Genomic DNA, 22,481 nt, shown 5'->3' with positions numbered 1-22,481 from the left:
AACGCGCTTCGCCCGGTACCTGCGCGATCCCGAGACGACACTGCAAAAGCTGACTCTGAGGGCGAAGTACTCGCCGAACGAACAGGTCCTGCGGACCCTCGTAAGCGCCGTGTCACAAATGACCACGCTTAAAGAGTTCAACGCGGACTTCTGCATCTACGGTGAAGGCTTGTACGTATACTCTTTTTCCATGCCTAGTTGGAAACCTTAAACGCATAAGCGATAAATTGCAGAAGAGCGCCATAGTGGTGCCGATGCTTCCATGAGAGGGGGCCTCCATTTTATAATGTCAGAGAGCAGATTTTTGTCACAATGCTGAGAGAGTGAGCAGGCAATACTCCACCGTTCTTCGTTTGTTCTGTCTACTACCTCTATCTCAATATCTGATCTCGTAGTATGCATTTCACTTAATAATGTCACCTTAAAAGCACTACTAAAGACTTAAAAAAGCGATAAAGTATGCGATTTGGTATATGCATTTGCACACATTGATAGGACATACTGTATTTGATCGAATAAGGTGATGTTCTTAGAATCCTTGGCCAAGATGTCAACCTACCCCTGCCTTTATGTGAGACATAGATTCAATTACTCTTTCAATATGGCTAAAGCAGAGGCACATTTTAGGCGATCCAGATTTTAGACGACCGCAGAATTTTTTTTTCGATAGCTTTGCCCTTAGACAGCACAAATTCTAGCAATAGGCTTTTTAGGTGAGGCAGTGCCGTATTTTTGGGCTTATAATCCACACAGATCTTGAAACATTTAGGAGTGAAGGCGCGGGTTATGTAAATTTTGCCTGCAGGTGTGACATCATGGCTGTGTGGTCCGCACTGCCGCAAAGCCACATCTCAAGGGGGAAAAATGCATGTAATCCGCACCAATTATTCCTGGAGCTCCCGATTATTAGGCATTTCAGGCGATGCCCGCAGAGTCTCAATAATTCGTCGGCTGCTCCATAAGTCCCACAACTGCAGACTCGCCTTATATTCGCGTAACTACGGGTTCATCGGACGTGCTGCTCATGCGCAATTTTCGCTCAATGCGCTTTAGCTAAATTACTATGTACACCAGAGGTCGAGAGGGATGGATATTTGTAACGGTATTGGAAAAAAATGATTCTTTTGTCAGCGCTTCCAGAAGGGCCCTGCCTTGATGGAAGACTTCCGTCAATACACGAAATAAAATAGAGCTCGGCCCTCGATATTCGTTGGTGCTATCAGCCATCGGAAAGGCATCAAAATTTCATTTGCACTGAATTAAGAGTTTCCTTGCAATTCGAAACTGGGCGCATTTAGTTACCTTAAGGCATTACATTCTTGCGTATTGAGGGTCCTTGCGTATGGGGGGCGCTGCAGCTCCGGGGCCGAGCTGCAACCTAGGCAACCTATAGCTAGGCCATTGCATGTTGGCGTTTCAACGAACGCTCATCCCACCGCCGCGTCCGCCGGTTTTTCGCCTAACAAGATCCGGTCGCGCCGTTGGGAAGAGCGTCAACACCCTTATATTTCTTATACCGTGGGCCACAGTCGCACCAAATAGTTCTTTCGGGAAAAAAACAACTATAGCTTTCAGGTGATCGTCGCGTGTGTCATTGATTACAGGAGTTTGCGCTAGTTCCAATTTTCTTTTCGCCAAAGACGCACGTATGACACGGGGCTGAACGTATAGCACTTGATTAACAGCGTCGAGCAAGCTTTGCCTCACTTCACACACATTTCAAGATGGGCGTTAGATCTGCATAAATGTTTTTTTTTCTTTGCATTTTCCACTCTCGCAGCGCCCGGAAGATCGGCAATTTTGCAGAGATTCTGAATGGGAACGAGCTGCTACGGATACAGCTACCGTCAGCTCCGTGCAGCTGTCTCGACACGCCGCTGCTACACTGGCCAGTGCAGCCACCAGAACCCGACGCTGCCCAGGGTATGCAGCCCTGGACGGAAGCTTTGCGAGCGGACTGCGCGCTCCGGGAGCTGACAATCGACCTGCGCCGTTTCGGGGAGCCCGTGTGTATCAGTTTCCGCCAAGCTGTGGCCGCAAACGGAAGCCTACGCAAGATCACTATTCATCCCTTGCCCGCAACGGCCAACACTCACACCATCTGCGGCGTGATCCTTCAGCTCCGACTCGAGCACCGAGTGAGGATCAACGATCACAACGTATCCGAGCTCGATGTGAGCACGCTGCCAAAATGCTCGACCATTTCGAAAGTCACGGTAAACGGCGTGCATTTTGTTCACCCGTGGCAGCCCGACCCGGAGCGACTTCACGCGGCATTCGAGGCCCTTGGTCTCGGAAGTCACATCAAGTCGCTTCGTGTCGAGTGCGCGGCTTTCGACGAAGCATCGTACATCTTGTTGGCTGCGCACATCGAAGCGTCTCCGGTGCTCGCGGAGCTGAAGGTGAACCTGCCTGAATCGAGCGATAGGCTGGCGGACGATCAGCGCAAGCACGTGAGCGGCCAACTGGTGAGGGCGATTGCACGCAGCGTCAGCCTCACCTGCGTCACGCTAACCGAAGTCAAGCTGGCGGCGGAAGAAAGCAAAGCCTTCGCGGAAAGTGCACTGAGGCGCCTCGTGGAGCTGCACATGCTGCCGTACTTCGACGTCAACGCGCCATTGCTTGATCACCTGGCATCTGGCGCGGCCAGCCATTTCTCGTTGCTGGTGGTTGAGCTGCACGGCCCCGGCGACAAAATTGCTGAGTTGGCAGCAATCCAGGTAAGGTGTGGCGTTGTCATGACGCCATCGCAAAACTTTTAACAAAGCCTACATTGTCATTCCTGTGCACGTCACCATAGACATAACCTCGGTTATGTCTATGAAAAGTGCATATAATCAGAAATATCGTTTCTGTCTTCTACAAGAAAGCGCGCAAAGCGCAAGGTTGAAATTCAGTGGTAACATGTTCTTAAGTGGAAGATAATTTTGTGGTGAGCTGATGTATATGAACAATTTATCTTTCGTGACAGCTTATATTTGTACAGTAGTATGTACCATGCGGGTCTATTTAACTGTTCTGTGTTAGTTGCAACGGTAAATGGCACAACACTAGACAGTTTTAGAATAGGGACCCCAAAGAGCTTTGCGGGTGTCAGCGTTGGGGCATGCAGGGGAGAAGAGCTTTAGAATAGAGCTTTGCGTTTGCGAATAGCGTCTTGCACTTGCAGTTCCACTACGGTGTCAAAGAAAAACTATTACAAATATTAAAATTCCATTATATGGGAAGAAAAACGATTTTCACTTTCGTGTTTTTGCGTCTAATTACAATTTAGAGGTTATTCTATTAGCAGCAAGCGATTTGTTGAGATATTTTGAGTAACGAACTTTACGTGCCTTCACCAGTCAAGCTAATCCATGTTGGCCTACGAGCCATGAAATCGACAATCGAGTTCGGAATCAGCGGCGTCTAATAAATCCACCTTCATTACACACGTTAGTTGAGAGAAAGCGATAATCACAGTCACTTCTGCTAGCTTACGAACCACACGCGTTATCATGAATCGAGCCCAATTTGGTGCTCGTACCGGGCTCCCGCTAGTTCAGTGAAATAGCGTGCCCGACGGGAAACGCAATCGCAGTTTGTCTCGCGCATGCGCAGTGGCTTCGACGCGATTTCTTTGTGGCCACACAACGTTTGGGGCCCCTATTCTAAACCCTCTACTAACTCAAAGAACGAAAAGTAGCATGTAGCAGCGTAGCCATCACTGGTTCTTGTTTACGCGACACTCGTGACATTTACGCGTTTGAGGAATAAGTCCAAGCATAAATACTGGTTCTTGATGAGGGAGGTGCTTATGAGAACGCAACACATAAAGCAATTCTTGGTGCGCTAGAGACGAGAGAACATTGTGGCCGGCTCTTTCGATTGGCACGGAGCTACCTGGAAAACGTCTGAAAAACGTTTTGAATCCCAGTCTTTTCAACCTCGACCTTGTAAGGCTTGTACAATCACTGCCAAAGATGGTTAGCATCTCAATATGCGCAGATATCTGCATTTGGGCTTCAGACGTGACACGTCTCCAACTGCGTGCAAGACATCCCATGGTTTACAATGGGGTATTCTTTCTGGGGAGCCGGCATGCAAACATCAGTATCAATATGCACCAAATTAACAATGTGCTCATGAATTTTTAGTTACCCACCACGATAACTATGGCGTTCGGCTGCTGAGCTTTTGGGATTCAAAACCGCAGATAGTATTTATAATGCAGATTTTAAGCTTCATTTCATGTGATGAAATGTCGTTGCTAATTACCCAGCATCCATCACCATCTGTGGAACAGTCACGAGTTGCTCCAAACCTGCTAGCGTGAATTGTCGAGAAACCACCAGCCCACTACAGTGGACCGTACACAATTGGCCACAATTTTGACAGGCATTGAAACCGGACTGTACTTAGGGGAGATTACTTGTTATGTAAAAATGAGTGCGTAAGAGTCGATCAACACCGCACGTGAGATGCTTATTACGCAATTATTGTTACACCCAGGGAGCAGCAAAGCGGAATGGCTCCCTCGTCGAACATGCGGCTAACTTTGTGCTCAACGGCGCCCCGGGTGACGACTGCAGCGGAGCTCGAGCCATCGAGCTCGTCCACCAGCACCCGCGTCTCGTGGACCTCGTTCGGGACGGCGCAGCTGTGGAGATCGCCGAGGCACTGGCCATGGTTCGGTCCTCAGTGGCAGCGGTCCGACGCTGCAGCCTCGACGAATTTATGAGGCTAGCTGGTGTCGTGCGACAACGCGTCGAGTGCTCGGAGCAGCCCGGAACCGGTCTCCAGCTTACCGACATCGGGGAAACCTCCTGGTGGCACATCAGGCAGATCATCAGGCTTGCCGACGTTGTGTGGCCGTGAAAGACGCTCCGGTGAGCTAAACAGACAGAGCGTTGTTTCTCTTGTGTGACGCATGGGGCTAACACTGCATCAATGTGCAAGTTCAGATTGATTATCGCGTTGAAGACGCTCTATAGGGCTGACTGTGGGGCTTGGCTTTTCTTAGCTAGCGTCATTGTTTGTTTGCTTCAAGAGAATGTAACTATCCATTTGATTGATTATTGTGGTTTGTTGGCGCAAGGGCCAGTTATGGCCAAAGAGCGCCAAGAGGATGGTAATGGCTTGTTAGTGATATATAAATAGTCATGAACAGATGTGACATGGCTGTAAAGGGGCCTAAAAACAGTCGCTGTAAAGTGCGTAAAATCTATACGTAATAAGATTATGGCAATGACTAATGATGTGTACTATAGACATGAACAATGCATTGCAAAAGAGTGATAAGACAAAATATTACAGACGTAAGAATTGGCCAGAAGCACAAGTGCCTAAAACAGAGCCCTTGAAATACAAGGACCTGGAGACATGTGCTATAAAGAACTATCACAGCAACATCCTCTGAAGAAATGTAACTATCCAATGAAAGATCACTTTTATTTGACAATAGCAAATAATTTACTTTACACTTTCACTCTTTTCGCTGTATATCGGCGTCAAATCCTTGTTAAGCAGAAGCCGTTGCGAGGACACAGACGTCTCACGATTGAAGAAGTGGAACATCACAAGCCGCATTTCGGGCAAATACTTTTAAGCGAATTAGACGTTCTTAAGTGTGCTACATATATAGCATTTACACAAGATTTCATTTTCAAGGGTTAATATTCCTGAACTGACTCTGTACACTTTACCGGGGTCAGGAAACAATGTAACGTAACCTTCATATAAATTATATATATAGAAAAGCACGAAATTGTTTATTTTCATCAATTTTCCACCGGCAAGTCGTATGAGTAAGAGGAGTAACAATCATATACCGGCGGCGTTATGAAGTCTATGGCCTCTTGTTTTTATTTTGGTGGTGGTGGTGGTGGTCGGAACGTGTCCTTTATTCGTATTTTCTCTTCTCGCAGAACCCATGCACATCGGAGTTTTTCCCGAGTTTGTCCTCGGGGACACATTGGGCCGGCTAAGGATACCATCAGCTTCCTGCAGCTCCTTGACACGCCGCCGCTGCAGTGCCCATGTGCTTCCATCGCAACCCGAAACTGCCGAGGAGATGTGGGGTTGGATGAAAGTCTTGCGAAAACAACGACAGGATACAATTTCTCGTATTGTTGACATTTCACTCCACTTTGGAGGGCATTACAGAAGGCGAGCCTAGCCTGACCAGAACCATGGAGGGCGGAAGAGCGGCAGGAGTTAACGAAAGCGGTGCTCGAACCACGGAGCCTCTCGAACATCTCAGATACCGCTGCACCAAAGTGGCAAGTGCCAGCTGCCAAGGCACCTGGACGAATGCAACGAAGTGCTCCTTCACATAGGCACCGAGCTCCGAAGTGACGAGCGGCTAAAGAACGGTGCTCACCTTCGCGGCGGCATCGTGCCCGGGATACCCAGTGGATTCCCGTGGAACAGCAGCTTCAAAAAAGGTACCCAGACCACAGCGCTCAACCTTCTTGCAATTCTCATAGAAAACCACGGCTGCATCACAGCTCTGGAACTGAACGGGAGCTCAAGGAATTCGGCGCCCGTGCCGTCGGCGCTGAGGAGGATCCAGGCAGTTAAGAGCGTGACGATTTGCGGCATGGATATTGACGGCTGCGCGAAAGAAGCTTCTTCGACACAAGCGGCAGTCTTGACCACCTAGAAGAGCTGCTGTTCACCCACGACTGTCCAGATGCTTACAGCGACATGAGCCTTTCGCAGTTCCCTCTGCTAGTCCGTGGCAAGCGCTACTTGACCACGCTAGACGTCGGATGCCTGGATGTGAGGCCGAAAGAAGAGCGCTTCATGCAGGCTCTCTCACTCACCAGCTCGATCGTGGACCTGACATTATGCGTGTTCGCGTCTGGCAGTGGATGCCATGACTCGCGAACGAGCTTCGCCCGGTACCTGCGCGATCCCGAGACGACACTGCAAAACCTGACTCTGAGGGTGAAGTACTCGCCGAACGAACAGGTCGAACCACGGAGCCCCTCGAACATCTCAGCTTCCCCTGCACCAAAGTGGCAGGTGCCAGCTGCCAGGTGCTACGGCACCTGAACAAATTCAACGAAGCGCTCCTTCATATAGGAATCGAGCTCCGAGGAGACGAGCGGCTAAAGAACAGTGCTGATCTACGCGTCGGTATCGTGCCTGGGATACCAAATGGATTCCCTTGGAACAGCAGCTTCCAAGATGTTCCTGAGACCAGGGTGCTCAACCTTCTAGCAGTTCTTCTAGAAAACCACCGCTGCATCACAGCTGTGGAATTCAACGGGAGCTCAAGGAATTCGGCGCCCGTGCTTTCGGCGCTCAGGAGTTGCCGGTCCATAAAGAGCGTGACCGTTTGCGGCATGGAGATCGACGGCTGCGCGGAAGAGAGCAGCTTCTTCGAGACAATCGGCAGTCTTGACTACCTGGAAGAGCGGCTCTTCACCGATGACTGTCCGGATGCTTATAAAGACATGAGGCTTTCGCACTTCTCTGTGCTGGTCCGTGGCATGCGCTGCCTGACCACGCTGGACGTCGCTTGCCTGGATGTGGGGCCTAAAGAAGAGGAGCAATTCATCCAGGCTCTCAAACGCACCAGCTCGATCATCGACCCAACAGTCGGGCAATGCGTGTTCGCGTCTGGCAGTGGATGCGATGGCTCGGGAACGCGCTTCGCCCGGTACCTGCGCGATCCCGAGACGACACTGCAAAAGCTGACTCCGAGGGCGAAGTACTCGCCGAACGAACAGGTCCTGCGGACCCTCGTAAGCGCCGTGTCACAAATGGCCACGCTTAAAGAGTTCAACGCGGACTTCTGCATCTACGGTGAAGGCTTGTACGTACACTCTTTTTTCCATGCCTAGTTATGAACCTTAAACGCACAAGCGATAAACTGCACACGTGATAAATTGCATAGTGGTGCCGATGCTCCCATGAGAGAGGGTCTCCATTTTAGAATGTCATAGAGCAGATTGTTCGTCACAATGCGGCCCCGCCAAAAAAAAAAAAAAAGAACGCAGCACCCCTCCGTTCTTCGGTTGTTGTATCTACTACCGCTATCCCATTATCTCATATATATATATATATATATATATATATATATATATATATATAGTAGCATAAATTTCACTTGAATAATGTCACCTTAAAAGAACTATTGAATGTTTAGCATAGCGTAAAGTGGGCTTGTCGGCACATGTGTTTGCACACTGTGATAGGACATACTAAATTTATTCGAATAAGTCCAGAATCTTTCTCAGAATCCTTGCCTAGATGGCACCCCTCCTTTTCCTCCGCCTTATTTGCGAGGCTTATATATTCAGTTCTGGCGATCCAGACTGAACAAATTCTAGCAAGTAATAGGCCGTGGTAGGTAAGGCAGTGCTGTATTTTTCAGCTTATAATCCGCACCCATATTTTGCAACATTTAGGAGTAAAGGTACGAGTTATATATGGGAATTTTGCCCATCTTGCTTAGTATTTCTCGAATGGTCTCACTTTACCCCTACCGGTGTACCTTTAATTTGAAGATTCGTATTCCGCGAGTACTGTTCCCACTGAATTATCTGAAGCTCGCTAGCACGCGCCCTAAAGGACACTAACAAAGTTCTTCATCCATCCATCCATCCGCTAGTAAATACCTGCTTGGTCAGATTTTCACACTTAGACAAAACACGAAATTGCTGGACATTCTTGATTCATGTCAAGCTGAGGGCAGTGCTAGATGAACTTTGCTCAGAAAGCCTATGCTCTCATTGGAAACACAATAAACACAACGCCGACCAAAATGATGTCAATGGGGTTCACGTATCGGCTTCTGCACGAAAGCCGTCTTCACTGGACTAAAAGGTGAACAAGGCTTTCCAAATTTAAAAGGTTGATACTGATGAAAATTTTCCAGGCGCTATGCGCAACAGACATGTATTTCCAGGCGTCGTTGTGTTGTGTGTGGTCGTTCTGTTGTTCCGGTGGTGGTGCTCGCGATTTTATAGCGAAGCCTTTCTCTACAAACCCTTACGGAATTGCCTGACGGTGGCTGCCGGGTGCTCTTAATGTTTCGCCGAATAGTTCACGCTTAAAAAAATGAATGATGTGCCCGATTATGGGATGTTCTAACCATTAGGCCACAGCCGCACAAATAGTTCCATCGTGCATAAACAGACTAGCTCTCTGAGATGATCGCCGCATGTGTCTGTGATTAGCACGAGTTTGCGTGAGAGAGCATGCGCGAGCGACGATTTTCTTTTTGCAAAAGACGCACGGATGACGCCGGGGTCAACATATAGCACTTGATTAATCAACTGCTTCAAAAAAACTTCGCTTCTATTCACACACATTCCAAGATGGGCGTTAGACCTGCCCATAACTTTACTTTTTCCTTTGCATTTCCCACTCTCGCAGCGCCCGGAAGATCGGAAACTTTGCCGAGCTTCTCAATGGGAACGAGCTGCTCCGGATACAGCTACCAGCAGATCCGTGCAGCTGTCTCGACACACCACTGCGACACTGGCCAGTGTAACCACCGGAACCCGACGCTGCCGAGGACGGTAGCTTTGCGAGCGGACTGCGCGGTCCGGGAGCTGACAATCGACTTGCACCGTTTCGGGGAGCCCGAGCGCCTCACTTTCCTTCAAGCCGCGGCAGCAAATGGAAACCTACGCAAGGTCACTCTTCTTCAACTACCGGCAACGGCCAATATCGATGGCATCTGCGGCGTGATCATTCAGCTCCTACTCGGGCAACGATCACCACGTATCCGAGCTTGATGTGACCGCGCCGCCAAAATGTTCGTCGATTTCGAAAGTCACGGTGAACGGCGTGCATTTTGTTCATCTGTGGCAGCCCAGCCCGGAGCAACTTCGCGCGGCATTCGAGGCCCCAGGTCTCGGAATTCACTTCACGTCAAGTCGCTTCGTGTCGAGGGCGTGTCTTTTGAAGCAGCATCGTACATCTTATGTTTGATGCGCACATAGAAGCGTCTCCGGTGCTCGCGGAGCTGAAGGTGAACTTGCGTGAATCAAGAGATGGGCTGGATGACGATCAGCGCAAGCACGTTGTCGGCCAACTGGTGAGGGCAATTGCACGCAGCGTCAGCCTCACCGGCCTCACGCTAACCGAAATTAAGCTGGCGGGGGAAGGGTGCAAAGCCTTTGCGGAAACTGCGCTGAAGCGCCTCGAGGTGCTTCACATGTTGCCGTACTTCGACGTCAACGCGACGTTGCATCATCACCTGGCATCTGGAGCGGACAGCAATTTGTCCTTGCTCAAGTTTGAGCTACACGGCTGCGGCGACAACATTGCTGAACTGGCAGCCTATCCAGATAAAGTTGAGCGTTGTCATAACGACAATAAACGATATTTACCAAACATCCTACCCTTACATTGTTTCAGAGCTTGCCTCCTGCTAAAGCCTTTTGGGACAGAACGTAACGCCAGCAGTCAACAAAAAGGCGCCTTGCTTCTTGCATGTGGAGTGCAGCCAATGCTATTCTTTTTGTACGCAGACGGTCCTTTAGGGTCCTATCCTCCATAGGATAGCATACCTGAATATGGAAAACATATTTCGTTTGTCGAACTAGAGATTTAAGGCTTATGTATTATTTCTTGTCTATATTCGAGACGTTAAAACAAATAAGATTGCTTGAAAAATGGTCACTTAAATGTCTTCTGAAATGGATTGCGTAAGTCCCACACCTTCGATTTAAGTCGGTCTTGAACAAACAGCTTAGTAGGCAAATCGTGCCTACTGTGCCCTCCCTGAAAAAACCCCAGTACGCGAACTGAAAGTTTATGTGTTTCTATATTGCTTAGAGTGTGGCTTTCATTTAATTTCACATTTATTAATAATGTACAAGGTAATCACAGAAGCTTATTAATGTAATTAATATACTAGGATTTGAACATTGTTGTAAATTATTCGTGAAAGAAGGTTTCTCAAAAGTTAAAAGTGATTTGATATTCGATTCAGTTCAGCAGCCATTCGATACCTACTTGATTCGGTCTGGAAATGTACTATTTCACGAACCCCTATGCTTTGATATACAAATATAGTGTGACATCAGAGAGTTTATTAGCAATAATTGGCTTCAGTAGAGCATTTTCACTACACTAATCCTCACATGTAAAGCTATAATGCGGTCCTGTCGTGCAGCCGGAATTCGCTGAAGCGACCAGTTGAAAATTCGATGATTCGGTTAAGATCTCCGCATTGATCACAGCAATGTCTCGCGGTTCCGCACTGTTCTTCGCATTATGATGTATCGCCAAGTACTCTTAGATTATCGTATATATGCCCTCCTATAAAAGAAATAGCATACTAGATGCTGTTCTTTTCTATAGATACAAAGAACCCGTACACTACTACAATACTATTTCTCGTAATGTTGACACTTCAGTCCGCTTTCGAGAGCACAACAGAAGGCGAGCTCAGCCTGACCAGAACCATGGAGAGCTGAAGAGTCGCTTAAATCAACGGAAGCGGTGTTCGAACCACGGAGTCTTACGAAGATCTCAGCTTCCCCTGGACCAAAGTAGCAGGCGTCAGCTGCCAGCTGTTACGGCGGCTGTTACGGCGCAGCTGCCAAGTGCATGAGACCATGGCGCTCAGCCTTCTTGTAAATCTTCTAGGAAAGCACCCCGACGCTCGACAAATGACAAGCTCGACGAATTCGGCAACCGGTCTTACTGCAGCAAGGTGATTCTTTATATAGGAATCTAGCTTTGAACAGACGAGCGGCTCAAGAACTGTTTTCAATTTCGCGCCGCCATCGTGCCAGGCATACCTCGCGGTTCCACGTGATGGACTGTGGCAAGCACAACCTGACCATGCTGGAGGTTGGATGCCTGGATTTGAGTCGGAAACAAGCGAAGCGCTTCATCCGGGCTCTCACTCGTAACTCGATTGTCGTCCTGCAATCGGACGCGGCGTCTTCACGCCTGGCAGCGTATACGACGACTCAGGATTGCGCTTCGCCCGGTAACTGGGGAAATCCCGAGACGACCCTGCAAATGCTGATGCTGAAGGCGACGTCATCACCGAACGAGCAAGTAATGCGGAGCCTTGTCAGCGGCGTGTCATAGATGAGAACGCGGCACTTCAACGCAGACTTCTGAATATAGCGTTAAGCCTTGTACGTATAACTCCATCTATTCTCATGCCTAGTTACGAACATCAAAAGCAAAATAGAGAAACAGTTAAATAACGTCATAGCTATGCCAGCGTTTTAGGAAACAGGGCCTTAAGCATGTTGTAGAAGAGAAATCTTTTCGCCTTAATGCTGCACTAAAGCAAAAATATAAAAAGGCAATGCTCCTAAATTCTCCCTTTGTTGTATGTATATAGCTGCTATCTCGTATGGTGGTAGGCTTTGTGTCATTTTAATTAACCGTCAAAGCGGAAACCACAATAGGACCTTCATTAGCCGCTGCAACAAGGAGGCTTGCAGCTTCAATCAACGCCTTTGTGCATTCTGCCGCCGAACCCGGAAAGTATTTCACATGGACCACGGATTTCAGCACCTCCCACTCGTGTCCTTGCTGCCGATGGCCTACACCCAAGTTTTGAAGGTGGAGCCCTCATAGCTAGCCACATCCAGGAAATCTGCTTCCGAAAAGGTCCCTACACTTCGCCAGAGTGGCGTGACTTCTCTGTGGTGGAGAAAAACACCATCCCCTCACTGAATAACAAGAAGTTCCCGCTACTGTCCTCACCAAGGTCACAAACTCGTCCGCCCACGGCAGCCCAGGTAGCAGCCGCAAACGGTCCCTCATCGACGACTACCGACCCCACGCGCACGTTACAAAAAAACTTCCGAGATGATCTACCACAGCACAAGGCTCCAGCCGCGCCAACCAAATCAAAGAAGGGGCCTTCCAGTCCATCCACCTACAACCTTCGCAAGAACGCCGGACAAGGCGCCGCCAAGAACCGTGATGTCTGACGGCCCGTTTCTCAGTCTCGAGGGCTTTCTTAAAACTCCAGAAATTATCAGAAAAAAGGCATCAGCTGCGAATTACACGCTTCCACCCTTGCACGTTATTTCAACGGCTCGGCCTTTTCATAAAGGCCTAAGGATTACAGCAGAACTGATAGTTGGGAGAGTTGGTACGTATTCATAGTGAAATAGTTATACTGCTGATTGCCCAAAGGGAGCTTCTCTCTACCTCATAGCTCTCGATCACTGACAAAGAATTTGCATTCTTGAATACCGGTTGAACCTTTGTAATCTCTTTTTTCACATGCTCAGGGCACATAGCTGGTGCATCTGTCTAGTTCCAAAAAAATAAACAGTTGCGAGTAAGCACTGGTGTGTCCACCTTGCCTGTGTCCTTGTCTATTGTGCGCGCTAAATATTTCACTATGAATTCCTTAGGAGTAATCTAAAGTCAGCCCCTTCGGAAATACACATTAATAGCAAAATCAAATGGGAGAACGTTCTTAAGAATGCATCGTTATAATTAGTTTAAATCATTGTACATCACTACAACACAAACGCGGAGTTGCTACGTAGGCAGGAGAAAGTACTCAAACAGAACCTCACTTCGGAAGTCATTAGAAATAGTTCGCTATGAATCCGATAAGATGTCAGCACTAAAGCCAGGAAATTTTCTCGCGACAGTGTTGGTCCTCACGACAAATGGCTCGGATCCAAAAATGATATGCCTCCCATACCAGCACCCTTACAAAAAAAACGATTGAGAACGTTGTGAACCTGTCTAGTATTGAACTTGCCGCAGCCGAGCGCAGCGCCCTCTCAAAGGATTTGAATTTTTGCCCGGCCACTGGCTTCTTTAGTGAATGCACAATACATTTGGGACTTCGGGAATATTTTCATGACCATCCTAATAAAAAGAAAACACACCATGCGCTACCTAGCGGTAAGCACTGGACTTATATATATATATATATATATATATATATATGTCTACGAAGGACATGTTCCCTTTCACGCAATATCTCTACTGAAGAAAAAAAGGGCACTGGATGAATTGAACTGCAAGCAAGATCTTGTAATTAAGCCTGCCGACAACGGAGGTGCAATAGTTATCATGGACAAAAGTGACTGTTAAAGAGGCCAACAGACCACTAGCTGACTACATTCTATCAAACACTAACTTATCATCCTACTAAAGATTTTAAACTCCAGAACAAGAATAGAATCACCGAACTTATAGAGGATAAGAAGGATGCAACAATCGGCAGCTCTCTAATACCGCTCAGTCCCGTAGCGGGAAAGATTTGATCTTTTACCCAAGATTAATAAAGAAAACAACACAGGCCGACCCATTGTTTCCGGTGTATATAGGCACTGTCACTGAGAACAACATATCACGCTACGTTGACAGCATAATTCACGCAATACCAAGTACATTTTCGTCTATTATTTTCGGTGCTATCAGAATATGAAGACTCGCTTGCTTGCTACACGCTAGTTAGTTCTCGAACTAAACAATGTTGCGTTTAACGGGGTGCATTACGTGCAAGTAATCGGAACGTCAATGGGAACGAGATGTAGTCCAAATTACGCCAATTTTTTTATGTCTGTACTAGACATTATCGCTGTACTATGTCTGTACTCGTGCCTCCCAGCTTAAAGCCACTCTGCTAGGAGCGTTTTATCGATGAAATCTTTATGATCTGGCCTCATGGGGAAACAGATCTCTTAAAAAGTATAGTGACTTCAACCGTGCTTATCCCACTATTCCTTTTCTAACCACTACTCGCAGGAAAGTGTTGACATTCTGGGTGTAAGCATCTCACTGTCTGGGGACACATTAACTACGAAACTTTACAGCAAGCCGACGGGCACCCACCAGTATTTGCATTTCTATAGTAGTCATGCCAGACACTAAGATGGGCATTCCGTACAGCCAAGCCCACGGCTGTGTATAAGTTCGAACAAATGAAATTGCAGTGCTAACTGCGCTAGTGAAAGACGTCTTTCTGAAGCAGAAATACCCGGAGCAGATAATTGATGCTGTTGTAACCAGAGCTGGCAAGCTCAACCCTGCCGACATACTTAAAGCTAAACCACCTAATAGTGAACAATGCACAAATTTAATCCTCACCCACTCTGGTTTGGTGCCGAAGGTTGCAGCTATTCTTAGAAAGCACCATAATATCCTTGTAGAAAGCGATCACATTTGTACAACCGCGCCGCGTCGTGTCTCCATAGGAAAAATAAAAATTTAGGCTATACTTTGACAAAGTCAACCCTAAATCCAAGCCTTGGCACAGGCTGTAGGCCTTGCAACAAATCAAGTTGCCAGGTTTGTTTGGACAACACAGAAATCACTCAGTACCGCGTCCAACTTCTCTGTTCCAATAAAAGGAAACTTTACATGTGACACCGCCAATGTGATCTACCTTCTGGAATGTACAATTTGTAATCAACAGTATATTATTGGTCAGACAGAGGCAGCTTTCAGGACACGATTTAATAACCACAGGTCACACACAAGATCTCTCTTGAACCTTCCCGTATCCAAACATGTAAACCTTCCGGGTTCCCCTTTCCATGACTTACAAGCGACAATATTGTAATCAGGCTTTCGCTCACACCACGACCGGGACATTCGCGAGTCCTACCTTATCTGTAAGTTTAATACCATGCACCGCCTCGAAAGCACCGGGAAACTCGCGTGCTTGCCTTCTGATTAGAACAATGTGGTTATAGCCAAAAGTAAATTCCTTGCAGCCTAACCGCGACGCATGTAAAACCGTCTTGCTTCGTCCGCATATCCTCTAGATCTCTCTCTCTTTTTCACTGTGGAGCCGCCATTGTGTCACATGACCCTTTCCCACGGCATGTCTGCGGTAGGGTGTCGTCGTCTTATCTTAAACGACGGTGGTCCCTCGAGACTGGGGAACACGCTGCCTTAGGGGTGGCTCGTCGCAGCCACCCCACGTGTTTTCCCCCTTTTTTCGCCTTCCGTCACCGTAGAAACGACCTTTTTTCCCACTTCTTCTAAAGTGAGGACAACGCATCCTCGTCCGTGACTACTCCCAGCTATCCACGTGTTGTGCTCTGTCCATGTGTTAGTCCCTCGTTTCAAAAAACAAAAAACAAACAAGAAAACGCGTGCTTAAGTTTATTTTTATTTTATATTTTTTTACCTTACATTTTCTTAGGAGCCGCATGCCCTTTCCATGTGACTTTCTGGTACTTTGGGAACGAACGTCGTGAGTATTCCCATTCACTCCGATGAACGCCGGCAGGAAAAATAAATAATACATATACTGGAGCCATAGTGTTGTGCATGTCCGTTACTTTGTTTTGGTAGTAGTAGTCGTAACTTTATTTTTTATTTGTATTTTCTCCACTCGCAGTGCCCACGCACTTCAGCATTTTCGCCGAGTTCCTCGACGGAAACACATCGCGCCGGTTACGGATACCATCAGTTTCCTGCAGCTGCCTTGACACGCCGCCGCTGCTGTGGCTACTACGTGTTTTCATCGCAACCCGACGCTGCCGAGGAGATGCGGCTTTGGAAGAAAGTCTCGCGATGAAAGGACTGTGCGCTCCTCGAGCTGCGCTTATTAAAAGAGTTATTAAAATGTTCACGAAATGCACTCTTAATGTGTGATTAGACAAGCATTCAGTGCGCAATGCCTAATGTCCTTTAGCATCAGGTGTACATCGGAAACTCAAATGACAATGTACATGAGGATTTCTGATGATGGAAGTCATCCTACTATTAATGCAGCTGGTAATGACGAAGCACGAGGTGTGTTGAAAAAGAAACCGAACTTTTGAAATAGCGCGCCGCGACTACTGAGCGCAAGTAGCGGCAGGTTTAGACAACAAACTGCCATTTGCCGCGTTTCGCTCTGACCGTTAGTTGGCGAGCTACAGCCGCTGAAGTGAGCACATGAACAAGCTGTTCTTCGGATTGGTGCCAAAGTGACAATGAATGAATTGGAGAACAGCGTGTGTGCGAGAGATTCTGTGAGCAGTAAGAGGTGTGGGAAAATCAGGCTTGGATGTTGCATCATGACAATGCCCCGGCTCACGCGTCGCTCCGTGTCCGTAGCTACTTAGCGAAGCACCACACTCCTGTTGTGGCCCACCCACCATATTCTCCGTACCTAGCCCCAGCAGATTTTTTCTATTCCCCAAGCTGAAAACCACCTTGAAAGGCCGTCGTTTCCAAACTGTAGAGGAGATCCAGGACAATGCGAGACGAGACCTGCGCGCCATTCCAGAAAGTGCGTTCCAGGAAGCTTTCCGAAAATGCAAGAAAAGATGGGAAGAGTGCATTGCCAGTAGAGGGGACTACTGTGAAGGGGACAACACTTAAAATGTGCCATAAGTACGGTGGCTAGATTGGTAGGTGTGCCGACCGGCGTAGTTCACTGCTTCTCCGCATCATGATAGCAGGAGTGGCGCTGCGGTCAGAGGTTTGCCGCGAAGTGCGGGTCGTCTGCTACTAGCGAGTTTTAGAATAGGAGCCCCAAACGTTTTGGGGCCCCAAAGAAATAGCGTCGACGCCATTGCGCATGCGCGAGACGCAAACTGCGTTTGGGTTTTGCGTCGCGCATGCTATTTCACCGATTTAGCGGGAGCCCCAATAGCGGCCCCAAAAGCTTTGCGTCAACAAACATGGCGGCACACATCGAAGCGACGGCTCCAACCTAGCACCAAACTGGGCTCGATTCGTGGTAACGCGTTAAGTTCCTAAGCTAGAAAAAGTGACTACGGTTATCGCTTTCTCTCAACTAACGTGTGTAATGAAGTTTGATTAATTAGACGCCGCTGATTCAGAATTTGATTGTCGAGTTTACGGCTCGTAGGCCTAGCACAGAAACGCTTCGGCTGGGCAAGAAGCAGGCGAGAAGAGACGGCAGAATCCACTGGCGAAGCCAAACTTTAGGACAAACGCAGCCTAGGCGTGCCTTAGCCAAAGACGACACTTTGTTCAGACGACCATTTACGAAATGGCACCAGCGAAGACGGCTGCATCGTCGCGAACGCGATTTACGCACGATGACGACCTCGCTTTGCTGTGCGAGGTTCGCGCAGTGAATCCGTTTGCCGATCAGGCAGGATGGGCAAGCGTGGCCACCAACGTAAAAATTGCAACTGAAAAAGAGTTCAGTCAACGCGCACTCCGCGACAGGCTGGACCTACTGCTCGCCCAGTACCGACGCAACGACAGGACAAACATGAGGAAGTAAGTAATGTCCATTTATCGCCTAGCGTCTATATTTGTTTTTCTTTCTTGCGGTGGTTTAGGTGTACTCGTTGTATTCATCTATAGCGCTCGCTTCGCAGGTCTGGAACTGAGGAACGGTACACAGCAAAAGATCAGCTCCTGCAGGAGATTTCTCAGTTGGCCGATGCTTTTGGCCACAAAATCAGACTGACGGCTGCGCGTAAAGTGGCTTGTGTGCGTCCGCAGTCGTCTGTCATCTCGGCTGCGGAGCCGAGTACCGCTTCTGTCGCAAGAGATACTGCCGCGGCAACACACGTGGTGCACCTGACGGACGCCACCGTTGTTGAAGAGGCCGACTTCACATGTAAGGTTTTAGGGTCTGCAATATACAGCAGCATGCACTTACTTCATGAACCCCCCGTTCACCATGTCCTATGCGTGCATTTAACGTAATTTTTCAGGTCCATGAGAAATGTACACGCGCTGTATTTATCTCGCAACAATGCGGCCATGCTATATTGCTATTTGCAACACAGTAACAGCTACACATGTATGCGAAGTAGTGTTTGTGGTAAATATGTTCGAAGTTCGAACATCATAATAGCGTATTGTGATTGTATATTTAATGCATGTCAACATTACAGAATGCCTTACTTTCTTTGTGTCTGTCATACAGTGTACCGCGTTAGTGCTCCTTACAACACTAGTTGCTCTCTGTACAGTGAAAACCACGCTCATTTCAAATGCTGCTCAGCCGTCCTTCTGCACCTAACTCAGGTGCTGTTTTAGCTCAAGTCTGTATAGTTATGCTACTACAACAAGTAGGCAGAACTATGCTCTGTAGGGCTTGGGCACTACACTACAGCAGCAGGGTAGACAGTGTTTTGGCAACATGAGTCGCTCTTATCAGTGAAGAGAAATAGTGCTAGCAAGAATGACATGTCTGTCAACATTTATTTTGATCCACGCCACATGGTTTACACAGACATCACTGCACCACAACTAATACAAATGCACGACAGATCAGCACGAAAGTGATACAGTGTACAGCTTTCATGTTCATGCAATTTTTTCACATTACAACAACGGTATGTCGCATTTGCCGACCCTTATTTTAACCAAGGGAATATGGATTAGTCAGACAGTGCTGCATCGCAACTTATGCAAACATAGGACAGATATCTTCATCCACGCAACACTATGATCTATGTGCAATGTTCTACTCAACACGCTCCCCTTACAATAGTTGCTGGCTGTAGATGGAAACATATTTTACTTCACCTTTCTAATGGTGCAACGCACCAAGCAGAGACATGTTTTCTGTTAACACATTTTGTGAAAGGACACATGCTATTTAGTTGAAGTATGCTTAAGGTGCCACAGCATGCCGACAAAACTATGCTTCTTTTCACTGCCTTTTAGCAGCCAAAAAAAGTAATGCCAGCCAGAATATAATGTTACAGAAATCTTATTTTGATCCAGGGAATCCGGATACAGAGACTGCAGCATCAGCACAATTGATGCAAATGTATGAAGATGTTCATCCGGGGGACGAAGCTGCATTTGATATTGATGTGCCCACCCGCAGCAACTCGCCTCAGCGCCTAACCGCACAGCCCGACCCTGAACCGTGCAGTGCAAGAGGGACGCTGCGGGGAAGGCAAGGCAAGTATACACTGTGTGTAGTTGGGCAACATGTATGTAAAATGTTGTGTGGAGAAGTTTGTCACTGCCTAGTTACAAACAGCATTTTAGCTGTAGCCGTTTCATTTGATCTTTTTCTTTTTTTGCAGGTGCAAAAAGAGCTGCCGAGAGTGGCAACTTGGCCTTCTTTGAGAAAAGGCTGCAGTATGAAAAGTCAATAAGAGTGACTGAGTGCTCCATTGAGGAGCGGAAAATTGTTCTCGCTTAACAACACCTCGGTCTCGAAAGAGACCAACTTGAGAAGAAGGCGGGAATGGGGAGGGGCAGCTGCGGATTGCAGAATTACAGAGGCAACAAAAGCAGCACGAGCTCGAAGTGCAGGAGCGCGGGGCAGAACGGAGAGACATCCTTTGCCACCCAGAGGGCTCTCCTTGAAATTATTCATAAGCTTTCGCAGAAAAAATAAAAATCCTTGAAGCTCACTTCTACGCATTTATTTCTTCAATAAGGAAGTTATGAGGTCATTATCCTTGTAACATCACGCCTAAATACTTGAACATATAGTTATTTTGCAAATTAAAGTGTGTTCAAACTAAGGCTGTGATGCTGGTGCTCTACCACTGCTCCAGTACTGCATACAACAAGTATAAAGCTTGCTTTAACAGGTCATACCAAATGTACCATCTGCAAATATGAGATTGCTTAGTGGTTCAAATTGAGCCAAAAATTGATCATTTTAATGTGCTCTCCAAAATGCTCTTGTGGGGTACACATACGCGAGATCCCCAATCCAAGGATTGAGCATCTCATGCAGTGACGGGAACGAGATATTCTTGCAGAGATGGTGGTCTTAAGTCAAAAAACATAGAAACTTGACTGCCATACAAACATGTATGGCAGTTTGTCAGGATTGTACCTACTTTGTACATCTGCGGTACATTTTGTAGAAGAATTTTTTGATTTTTTTTAAAGTCCAAGAAGGCAAACAGTCCAACAGTCTTGCCGAACCCCCATTCTACGGCCTGGCGGACTGTACTCATGCCAGAATTGAACCTCTGCTGTGTCTCCGTCTGAGAAGATCCGGCATATGGGCGCATCAGCAGTGGACGTAGTGGGTACGCAGGGTCCCCGTAGAGGGTGTATGAGGAACCCTGGACCAAGTGCTCAAGCCTGCTGTAAAGGCCACTGTCCCCCAGGATACCTAAAACAGAAGCAACTCTTTTCAGCACTCAGCAAGCAGACATCCAAGAAGTATTTTAACAGCACTATGAGAGGGACATTTCATAGCTGAAGTGCCTTAACAAGAATATTACAAAACAAAATGGTACACAGAATGATTCTTTTTCAATCGTGTCTCGTGATATTAGCTTGGCCAGTAAATAACAGAAGGCCTTCTTTGGTACTATTCAAGCAGTTATATACTTAATAATTCAGGGGTGCAGGTGCACACAGCATGAAAGAAAACCAATCGCGTTTCCTTAAGCTGAACAAATATGCACTGTAAGTAAACGTCCTGTGTGCCATTTAGTCTTAGCTTAAGGTGTGCAGCATTATGCTTCATTACAAAATATTTTTGTAATGACCTAGATATGCAATGTTTCTATGAAAATACGATTATGTGATAAAAAAGACATTTTGCATTACAGTAAGTCTGTCTAGTGCACTTACCGGCGTCGTGTCTGTGACCTGGATAGGGGCCGTCAAGCTCGCACACGATGCCGTTGGCGCACATAACAGATTGATACTTGACAGCATGAACCCGCTTATGACCAGAGAAGTAAATTCTCTGGTTCACCGATGGCCGGCAAATCGGTCTCGCTGTCCCGTCCACGAACCCCCAGCAGTTCTTAAGTGGTGCACCTTTGCGATGCACTGCCTGTAAATAAAAGTAGATAACGTAAACAATTACCTTGCCACTCACGAAATGCTCAAAGAATTTGAGAGTAATCTGGTTAAGTTTCGTGCCAGTTTTAGCCAAGCATATCTATACACTCATATGAGTTCGCATTTGAAATCATGTGAGTGTTCAGTATTTGAATGCACTATACTTGCCTGAGAAAAACGGCCTAGTTCTGCAAGGTTCAGCCACTTGTTGTTCGTCAAGTCCAGCAGATGTCCAAAGTTGTCTTCGATGTGTCTGAGCACTGTTGACACAATGCTTGACAAAGTGGAGTAGTGGCGGTCAAACAGTGGCTCCAAATCACACCACCTGTTGGGATACGCCAGCCTGCGTAGGCTTATGAGAAGGGCTTCCTCGCCACTTACGCAGACACCCTGAGCGCTTACTACAGTGTCCGGCATAAGCAGAGATGTTTTCAGGTCTTTGAGGTGCTTCTTTTCAAATCTAAACATACGCCTAAAAGCATCTTCCTGTTTTTCTTCGATGTTGAATAGGCCGTTCACCGATTTGTACTGCCGGGGTGTGCGCTGTCGAGATCGAAGAAATATGTCTTCCAGATCAGTCCAACTAAGGTCTAGATAAAGCAACTGCTCACAAAGAACGCCTGCGCGCGATCGATTCATTTTCGGCATGAAGGGTGATGATAGACTCTGAACTTGAAGTCGAAAACACGGCAAGAAACACAACTGACACTCTGTGGATTAACTTGGCTGGTGAAGGCACGTAAAGTTAGTTACTTAAAACTAAACGCAAGAAATCGGTTGCTCATAGTGGAATAACCTCTAAATTGTAATGAAACGCGAAAATACAGAGG

The 22,481-nt window shown here is 47.3% G+C and overlaps 1 protein-coding gene across 1 annotated transcript; it reads right to left on the bottom strand.

The window, feature by feature from the left end:
- Positions 1-20,246: 20,246 nt before the first annotated feature.
- Positions 20,247-22,235, bottom strand: LOC119444933 (uncharacterized). Its single transcript, XM_049665049.1, has 3 exons — positions 21,816-22,235; positions 21,436-21,639; positions 20,247-20,968 (listed from the first exon to the last, which is right to left on the bottom strand). Exons 1-3 carry the CDS (start codon positions 22,117-22,119, stop codon positions 20,574-20,576), a joined length of 903 nt encoding a protein of 300 aa, XP_049521006.1. The 5' UTR covers positions 22,120-22,235; the 3' UTR covers positions 20,247-20,573.
- Positions 22,236-22,481: the final 246 nt, after the last annotated feature.

Source organism: Dermacentor silvarum, chromosome 3, assembly GCF_013339745.2.
Source record: "Dermacentor silvarum isolate Dsil-2018 chromosome 3, BIME_Dsil_1.4, whole genome shotgun sequence".
NCBI lineage: Eukaryota > Metazoa > Arthropoda > Arachnida > Ixodida > Ixodidae > Dermacentor > Dermacentor silvarum.
This window is presented reverse-complemented; position numbering and strand designations above follow the sequence as displayed.